This window comes from Sprattus sprattus, assembly GCF_963457725.1.
Source record: "Sprattus sprattus genome assembly, chromosome: 10".
Taxonomy (NCBI): domain Eukaryota; kingdom Metazoa; phylum Chordata; class Actinopteri; order Clupeiformes; family Clupeidae; genus Sprattus; species Sprattus sprattus.
In genome coordinates, this window is record NC_137908.1 from 3,327,871 (window position 1) to 3,337,870 (window position 10,000).

Consider the following 10,000-nt stretch of genomic DNA (forward strand, 5'->3'; position numbering starts at 1 on the left):
AGTGACACCACTAACGTTACTGCTAGTTAGCTATCGCTAGTTTTCTACTGTTTTGGAAGCAGCCCCTGTGTTTCATGTTGCAGCCTGAAATAATTCCTGTTTATAAGACAACATTTTACATAAGTTTTCAAGATTTAGCTGCATGATTTGTTCCTGTTATTTATTTAAATCGGCTCAGGCACCGAAATCTGCGTGACATTTCGGTCTGGGTATAGGAATGACTTTTTCCACCGCGAATTCCGCGACCTATGGAAGGTTTAAGATGGTCTTGAACGAAAAGAACATAGTATGTGAGTGCTAGATTTTTTTACAAGTCCAGTACCGAATCACTGGGGTTTCGGTTTTTCTGGACCTGGACCTAAACGTTTTTACAAGTCCAGAACCGGTCCGGCGTACCGGTACGCATCCCTAACACACACACACACACACAGACACACACACACACACACAAAATAATGAATGGCGGTTCGATCCCCGACCGGTAGGAAAAATGTGGGCGGGGGAAGTGGTAGAGCACTGCTCTCCCATGCCCACTTGAGCAAGGCACCTAACCCCAATCACTGCTCCCCGGGCGCTCAAAAGCAGCTCACTGCTCCGGGTTAGTGTGCTTCACTGTGTGTATCACTGTGTGTATCACTACCCTGGATAGGTAAAATGCAGAGATAAAATTCAGAGTGTGTGTGTGTCACTGTCTCTGCCGTAAAAAAACAGCCACTAGTCACTAGGGCTCATTTTTCAATTCCATGAAGCAGCATCATGTCCTCCAGCAGGATGAAATAGCAGCAGCTAGTCCAACACGTCCCCATGTCCACATTCAAACTAATGAAATGAATGAAAAGAGAGTCTGCTTGATCCAATCAGCACATTGGGTTGAGTGTCTGCTTGATCCAATCAGCACATTGGGTTGAGTGTCTGCTTGATCCAATCAGCACATTGGGTTGAGTGTCTGCTTGATCCAATCAGCACATTGGGTTGCGGTGGGGTGATGTAAGAAGGGCCACCATCTACCATGGAGTCCCAGGCATGAATAAAACATCTGAAGCAGCACCGGGCTAAATGGGCCAGACCCCACCAGCTGAGCAGCGCCAGGCTAAATGGGCCAGAGCCCACCAGTTGAGCAGCGCCAGGCTAAATGGGCGGAACCCCAACCAACTGAGCAGCGCCAGGCTAAATGGGCCAGAGCCCACCAGTTGAGCAGCGCCAGGCTAAATGGGCGGAACCCCAACCAACTGAGCAGCGCTAGGCTAAATGGGTCGAAGCCCCACCAGCTGAGCGGTGCTGGAGTCTCTGTGACGAAGCAGCGGGTGACGTGATAGGGAGTTGCGGACCAGAACCAGACAGACACTAAAAGACACTAGAAGATGCAGGAGAGGCTGCCTGGTCTCAGTGTGAGAAGGTGATCAGTTGTGTGAGAGCGAAGAGATCAGTGCAGACACTGCAAGATGAAGGGGATTATCTGGCTGAGTGAGAGAGAGAGAGAGAGAGAGCAGTTGTGTGAAAGCCAGAGTGAGAGAGAGAGAGAGAGAAAGAGAGAGAGAGTGAGCAGTCGTGTGAAAGCCAGAGTGAGAGAGAGAGAGAGAGAGTGAGAGAGAGGGAGAGAGTGAGCGAGAGAGCGAGAGAGCGAGAGAGCGAGAGAGAGAGAGCGAGAGAGAGAGAGAGTGAGCAGTCGTGTGAAAGCCAGAGTGAGAGAGAGAGAGAGAGAGTGAGAGAGAGGGAGAGAGTGAGCGAGAGAGCGAGAGAGCGAGAGAGCGAGAGAGAGAGAGCGAGAGAGAGAGAGAGTGAGCAGTTGTGTGAGAGTGAAGAGATCAGAGATCAGTGCTGATGCTAAAACATGCAGCAGATTCCTCGGCTTCAGCACAGCCTGATCCCTCTCTCACAAGGACACTGGAGGTGTGCCAACCAGCAGAGTGAGTGAGGATGTGTGTGTGTGTGCATGTGTGTGTTTGTGCGTGTGTATGTGTGAGAGAGTGTGTGAGTGTGTGTATGTGTTTACAAATAAGCACAATCTTTTTTGTGTGTGTCTGCGTCTGTGTGCTTTGTGTATGTGTATGTGTGTGTGTGCGTGGGTTTGTGTGTGTTTTGTGTACGTGTGTGTGTGTTTTGTGTATATATGTGTGTGTGTTTGTCCTTTCCTCTCCTCTGAAACTGTAACTGCAGCACACTGGCGCAGCCTCCGATGCCCGTCCCTCGGGACAGCCCCATCCCCAGCGCCTGCTCTGCCAGGCCCCTCTCAAGGGCATCTGCCAGGGAGTGCCCGCCGCAGTTGGACATATCACATCCGCACATGGCACTCCGGCACATGGCACTCCGGCACTGGGCACACAGCACATGGCGCTGCCAACAGCCAAAGTCACGGGCCAGATCACCAAGGGAATTCCACAAATATGTTACAGACACGGCAGACCTGAATTCCACAAATATGCTGGACAGGGCGACCTGCAGTAAGTCCATTAGAGTTGATTGAAGAATCATCTAAATGATCACATTCACACTCACACTCAAATGCAAACATTGGTTTCTCTTAACTCAGTGGTGTAGTCCAGGGTATACGCAGGTAGTATACCCACTTATTTTTAAGTCAGCATTGTGTTTATACCCACTCCTCCCCCCCAACAAAAGTGTATCCTGTGCTGTATGGGCTGATTTTTAAAAAAAATGCTAAATTAAGAGTATACCTACTTCTCCAGGGCCCACTACACCACTGTCTTTCCTGACCTACAACAGCTGGCCAGATGTAATATAGTAAGTGGATCACACACCGGTATGGGACAATAAAGCCAAGGTCGTGGCCTCAATCCACAGAATAATGTTAGACTTATTAAATGCATGACGACTTAGTGCCCCTCCATTTTAAACACAACTGCTGGGCAGTTGCGCAAGGCAGCTGAGCCTGGGTTCGCTGTTATCTAGGGTGTGTGAAAAAATGTCACTGTGGATAAATAAATGGCTAAATAAAGAAATGCTGACGAAAAACAAATAGCCAACCCAAACCCTGAAAGCTTAATAGAGAGTGTGACAGAATTGATTCGTTCATAAGAGAAAGTAGGAGAGAGTTAATAGAGATAGACACCATTAGCGGAGATGGTGACAGCCTGAAGGTCTTAGTAAATTAGTCCTTGGCCCTCTGGGGTCCAATATAACGTCCTGAGTGGATGACATATTGTATGAGGTTACAGGCCATTCTATGCCCCTGGGGACCTATGCCGTCAGCAAGCCAGGGAGAGAGTTAGTGCTGGCCTTAACCCGAGGTACCCTGCGTCTATAACTGACAAAGAGCTTGCCATGAGGTGCGCTAACCCACCCGGAGCTCTGTAATGATTCCAGACGCCATTAGGTCAAGACGTGTTGGTTTGTGTGAAATGCATTATTGATAAAAGTGTACTCCAGAGAAATCCCTGGTATTCCCTGCGCATTAAGTCGGTCTCATCGATACCAGGTTAACATCCACCGGGTTTATATATATATAAAAAAAAACGGACCATGCAATTACATGATAAGAGAGCGAAGGCAAGTTCAGATAACACATTTACAAAGCACAAAAACCGCAATGAGGACTACTGAAGTGAGGAAACCAAATGCTTGCAGTCTAAATAATAACATGTTCACACCGCAGCTGTGAGTTAGTGGGGAAATAGAAGAGTGTGCGCTGGGCGTTGCCAACCGCCCTAAATCCTAAAATTCACACGTAGCCGTTGGGAAACCAAAGATTTATTAGATATCACCCTGAATGACTTCACAGCGTGATCCCTGCCATGGCGCGCAGACAGGGAGGATGTCAGGAGAGGGATCAAGACATAATTGAAACCATATTACAGGGTAACAGGGTGTGCTCCTTCTTCTTCTTCTCCTTCTTCTCAAAAGCATACAGACCATGAGAACACGTTCAACGCCGTCAAACTACGGACATCTACCACAGATAGGAGCGCCAAACCATGCGCTCCGCTAGGCTCTCGCTGCCGCCAGTCAGATAAGATCCACATGTTGGCATTTTCCCCCGTATCACAGACTGTCAGAGAAACGCCCCCTACCCACCGCGGGCAGTGTATAGGCCTGCTATGGTCTATGGATGTGAGGCTCTGACTCCATATGTAACATAAACTGTACCACCATGCGTTATGCGAATCAATCCTAGATCGCGTTGCTGTGATTTCTGATTATTTTCTCACCACATGATAGAATGTCAAGGTTGCCCGCACTCGTCAAGGATGGTCTTAACAGACTTCACGACATAAATCAAAAAAAGCTTACATATTTAAGGCTCGGTGTGACCGACAGAAAAGCTAAATAGTTGACTGAAAATTACTATCTTGCCGTTGATAAGAATCTATACCCACTATCGCCTACCACCGACATCCACAAGGACGATCGAGCGCTCAGCCGGCTTCATTCAACTGGTTTATCTGAAGGACACATGCATAGTGATGCTCTATTCTAAAGACAGGCCGAAACAGTACTTTGAGGTACAATAAAATGATATTCTTTCAGCATTTTCTTTCCCTTACCCTGCTCTAGAAGACGTATAAATTAACGCGTTAAAAGAGAAATTGGTTATGTCCCCCTGTCATCGGTAACCTACTAGAGCGTGAAACATTTCATAAAAATGTCTTAGCATAACTAGATCGATGGAAATAGTGATGATGCGTTTAAGAGCCAGAAAGGTTTTGACAAAATCAGAAAGAATTTTGAAATGCGCATACATTTCCCCCGCCCCTCTGTATTGGCTTAACCTACCTGAACCTCGGCGAATCTTTGATACATTCTTCAAAATCCACCGTCATGTTTGATTCGTATTCCGTTTGAATTTTTTAGATTGTTTATTTCATGTCCCGCAATTTAAATCAGGAGCTGTAAGAAGAGTCAGTGGCTGGCTATTCCCTCCAGAAGAGCGGCAGTGGCAGCGGCTCACCCAGTTAAACAGTGACACTGTGACACAGACTTGAGCTCCTGCGCGTTTCAATGTACTACTGCCGACGCTGGACTCGGGTAAGGGACCGTCGACAAAGCTCTGTTCAACATGAAGAACGTAAAAAGCATATTGAAGCCAGGGCACTCATAAGTAAAACTGTGGATAATATCATAATCGCACTTAACAATTTGATACAAACAACAAGGGAGGCATTTCTGGACAATTCAGTGGTAGGGAGACCTTAGTGCCACAGAGGTTGAAATGGGTCTGGAATGGCCTCACGATTGCACGACTGTAGATTGCAATTAGTTTCTTTTCAGTTAGGTAAACAAAGTTATGTCAGACCTGTCATGAAATTGTAACTACACACAGTGAGCACCTGGAGTCCACATGTGTTATTACAATGTTAAAGGAGCTATCTGCAGACTGGACACCAAGCCTTTTCAACCGGTACTGCATTTCAAATTCAAAATGGTGGAGAGCATGGTCTCTAGAGGAAGAGCAAAAGAGAGAAGAGAGAGTGCAGGTCCTGAATACCTGTTAAGTTAACATGACTGAAATCTGTGAGCCATCCCTACCAACCACACATACACACAGATGTCAACACGTACAAGCATATTGTTACATTTGTGAGCCTGTGACAGAGGGCTTTGTCACTGACAAACTGACGCCACCTAACCTTTCCCTTCTGTTGTGAGCTGTACGTTTGTGTCGTATATTTCTGTCACCCTGGTTGTTGCTAAGGTAGTAAACACCCGTGGGCAAGGTCTTTATGATTGGTATGGAATAAAACATGATCTGTGTTGGTTAGTGTCAGTTAATTATCTTACTTCTAGGGTGGTCGTACGCTGTGTTCACGTTCTCTTGGTACTGGAGAAATTGGCAGTGGGCGGAATCACACAGGCCAAAACACAAACAAACATTACACTTTTCCACATTACGTTTAAAAGGACAATAAACCTGCTGTAGCTTGTTGTCGGAAAAGTATTTTGTGACAATATAGCAATGTATATATTGGCCCATATTCTCATATTCTATTCAGTATAGGCAATATGGGTTAATATTCTACATTAGCTGATTTATGTCAAATACAATTGAATGGTCAGATAAAGCCAATGGTTTATGGTTTCTCAAATTGTGCTTTGATATGCTTACCATACCATGAATGGCTAGCTAGCATCATACAGCTAGGTTTGTAGCCTCAGAGCTAGCGTGGAAAGCTCGGACATTCTTTTCAACAATTACATGCGTGATGCGTAATGATTACTGAAACAGTAATGTGTAAATTGGAGTCAATTAGAAGAGTTAAGCGCCTACAAGTATGAATTCGCTTTCTGTCAGAAAAGGTATTTTTTAGATGATGCCTTATTTGAAAAAGAGGCGGAGTAATCTTCTCCGTGAAACGTCACCAGAAGCGCGGAGCATGTGTGACGGGAAGAGTGCTGTATCAAGCTTCTGAAAGTCTGCTGGTTCCTTTGAAAATGTCTTCTCTCTGAGGCACATTGTAGGCTATCTATTAATATAGCTGTGGCCAGCCTTCGCATCGACGATAAACCATTTGTTTGAGTGCCAGTTCTTAGAGTTATCATCGTTTCAGCCTGACATTGTAGTAATAGCGAGAACAAGCACGCATCGGTGTAATGACACCGTGGTTCACCGTGTTGTTTTGAATGGAGGTTTTCATATTTCGTCAGCATGACCATCTTTATACTGTAGCCTGCAGATTGAATGAAGCGAGTCAGTCTCACTAGTTACGGTAGACTCTTGTAATCTCTGTGGATGTAACACTGTAGCGTTGTGGCACCATGTGGAAACTGACGACCTCTATGCTGCAGTAGCTGTAAAGGACGAATGGGTCGACAGAGTTGCCACTGACAAACCAGACATGATGCTACAAAGCCCTACCCGCTATCTGATCTTTTTTCAGTACATTGGGACAAAGTACAGGTAGTTTATATATATTGTGTGTAACTTACTATTAGGTGAGACCAGGAGAAGTTGTAACACGCTAAATTTACCAGCTCTTGCCTAACGTAAATGCGACGAAACTCGCATCCGCAGACAGCAGATGTGGGGCACATTTGTAACTTTTAAGTTGTATGCTGGAGTTGATTCGCAGAATTGATTCGATTTGACAGTAACAGGTGGTTGTGATCCAGAGATTTCCTAACTAGATGCTAGTATAATTTTTAGCTGCATACATGTGTTTTATCCATTCATTTGATCGAATATTTGGAGAGGTCGTCTCAGGGGAAACTTAAAATGCATTTAATGCATCGGTTGCAACCAGCAAGTGAAAGTAAACTAGCGAAAAATGTGATACCCTTGGTTTGTAAGGGACTGTCTCACTGTTCACAGACTACTTTTTACAGAAAAAATCTTATCCACCACTATTGTGGTTTTAATATTGCATAGCTGTTGCCTTAATTTTGACTTCTAAAAAATTAGAGAAAAAGTAAGCCCTGTGTGCTTAAAATAGTGAAGTAAATATAGAGATCAAAGATTCAGTAAAATTCAATATTTTTTTATATAGTGGCAAAACAATTAAATTGTATAAAGGTGCTTTACAGAGCCTGGACCCCCTAAGAGCGCACAGGACGGCGAAAGGGGCAAGGGAAAAACTCCTTGTGGCAAGATGTAGGTTGCGTATATGTTAAAATGAAAGGTGGCACTTAGGCCGATTGTTTATGCAACAAGACAAGTCACAACTGTACCTGGTCTCCCCTGTTCTGAAACCTCCACGTAAACATGAAAGAGGAATGACTGGAAAAAAAAACGTCTGTTCTTGTCTCGTTTTTTTACCAACAGAGGCGTGATGAAAGTCCCACTTCACCAACCCGTCCTGGGCGTTCAGAACTACCTGGAGGTCAGTTTCTGTGTATTTAATTAAACCCCGTTTCTGAAGTCAAAACTAAACTAAAAAACTGTTTTTAGGCTACCTGAAGGGGTGTGTCTCCACTGCGAAAAGTGTGTTCTTTAGAGTGAAGTGTGTGTTTTTGAGTAAAAAGTGTGTTTTAGAGTAAAGTGTGTGTTTTAGAGTAAAGTGTTTGTTTTAGAGTGAAGTGTGTGTTCTTTAGAGTGAAGTGTGTGTTTTAGAGTAAAGTGTTTGTTTTAGAGTGAAGTGTGGGTTCTTTAGAGTGAAGTGTGTGTTCTTTAGAGTGAAGTGTGTGTTTTAGAGTAAAGAGTGTTTTTTAGAGTAAAGTGAGTGTTTTAGAGTAAAGTGTGTGTTTTAGAGTAAAGTGTGTGTTTTAGAGTAAAGAGTGTGTTTAAGAGTAAAGCGTACAGTTGGGCCCGACCTTCTGTTTCCAATCAGGGAAAGCATTTGTACGTGCATGAGTGTACCAGCTCAGTGTTTGGGTGCCAGCCCAGCTCTGGCCCTGCGTGTCTGTGCTGGAAATGACACAGATCAGCCAAGGTGTGTGTGTGTGTGTGTGTGTGTGTGTGTGTGTGTGTGTGTGTGTGTGAAGAGAGCTGAAGTGACTAGCATGTCACTGAAATGACACTGCATTTGGCACTAGAAGGGCCCTGTTCTTGTGGTCGGGCGCAGCTATGCGAGCCATTAATGCGAGGAAGCAGAGAGCTGCTCTGATGTGGCTCCGTGTGCGGACATTCAGAGGTTTGTTTGAAAGACGGCATCATTTGGGGAGAGTTTTTTGGTTGTCGCTTTGGGATATATGTCACAAAATGTCTGACCACTTTAAAGTAGTGGAACCATCAAACGTAGTGACTCAATAGCCTGAAGAAATACCAAAATGGTATTAGCTGTGTGTGTGTGTGTGTGTGTGTGTGTGTGTGTGTGTGTGTGTGTGTGTGTGTGTGTGTGTGTGTGTGTGTGTGTGTGTGTGTGTGTGTGTGTGTGTGTGTGAGAGAGAGAGAGTCTCCACTCAGTCGTCAGGCTTTGCTCCAACATGCATTCTGTATGGGGAAAACACAGTGTTCTGAAACAGACAGGGAGCTACATTGTCTTTGCTTGTTGTGCATCTGTTGAGGCCTGACGGCCCCGGGTGGCCCAGACCCGACTGGAGTAGAGCATCTCCGAAAACTGAAACGTGATTTTGCTCAACTGCAAGAGCCAGTGGTTGATTGGATCATGTGACCTCGATCTGCCACAGCTGCCTCCTGATGGCACCTGACACTGGAGCAGATGTGGTTCTGATGCGGTTCGGATGCGGCCCAGGTGTGGCCCAGGTGTGGCCCAGATGTGGAGTGGACTCAATGGACTTGCACCTGATCGGGGCTTGATCCGTTCCTCAGTTGGTTATCTGTCATATCTGCGATAGCGTCCTCTCTACGTGCTACGCAGATAGTTCATTGCGCTAGCACCTCTACCACATACTCTCTCCCTTTCCTACCCCCCCGCCCCCCCCCCCCCGCCCCTCGCACATTTTATCTCTCTTTACTGTCTCTCTCTCTATCTCGCTTTTTCTCTTTGATACACACACACATTTTCTCTCTCTTTGTCTTTCGGAGACACACACAGAATAAAGAATGCAGGGATACAAATTTCCTGATTCATGCAGTTGATTGCAGCTGCACAGTAGAGTGTCAGGAAGACTGTTCAGCCAAATGCTGTTTTCTATTTCCTTGGGGCAGATGATGAGGCCTAGCTGTTGATAGATGAATCTCTGCATCTTGCCTAGAGTCTAGAGTGACAGCTTTGATATGTGTGAGAGTGTGGGAGGGAGTGTGAGCGTGTGTGTGTGTGTGTGTGTGTGTGTGCGTGCGAGGGAGTGTGAGCGTGTGTGTGTGTGTGTGTGTGTGTGTGTGTGTGTGCGTGCGAGGGAGTGTGAGCGTGTGTGTGTGTGTGTGTGTGTGTGTGTGTGTGTGTGAGTGAGTATGGGAGTGGGAGGGAGTGTGTGTGTGAGTGTGAGCGTGTGTGTGTGTGTGTGTGTGTGTGTGGGAGTGTGGGAGTGAGTGTGAGCGTGTTCTCACCCTCCCGTTTGAGTTCTCCCGTCCTCGTTTCACCTCCCTCTCCGCTGCTCCATCTGAGCATGCTCAGTACAGCGTCAGGGGCCTGGGACGAAGATGAGGAATCACAGAGTCTCCTCGCATCAACACCAAGCCACACACACACAAGCACACATACACACAAAC

The 10,000-nt window shown here is 45.9% G+C and overlaps 2 protein-coding genes across 2 annotated transcripts in view; one reads left to right on the forward strand and one right to left on the reverse strand.

The window, feature by feature from the left end:
- Positions 1–4,819, reverse strand: part of LOC308371402 (arf-GAP with coiled-coil, ANK repeat and PH domain-containing protein 3-like) — a gene marked incomplete at its 3' end in the record, with an annotated part of 96,775 nt that extends 91,956 nt beyond the window's left edge. Inside the window, 1 exon segment of the mRNA XM_080846285.1 lies at positions 4,732–4,819. Within this exon segment, the coding sequence (XP_080702411.1) occupies positions 4,732–4,778 (47 nt within the window). The 5' untranslated portion in view covers positions 4,779–4,819.
- Positions 4,820–6,791: 1,972 nt separating this feature from the next.
- The window catches only part of pusl1 (pseudouridine synthase like 1), a gene marked incomplete at its 5' end in the record, with an annotated part of 28,798 nt that continues 25,589 nt past the window's right edge, over positions 6,792–10,000 (forward strand). Inside the window, 2 exons of the mRNA XM_080846343.1 lie at positions 6,792–6,853; positions 7,715–7,772. Coding sequence (XP_080702469.1) covers positions 6,792–6,853; positions 7,715–7,772 — 120 coding nt within the window. The remainder of the gene's footprint in view (positions 6,854–7,714; positions 7,773–10,000) is intronic.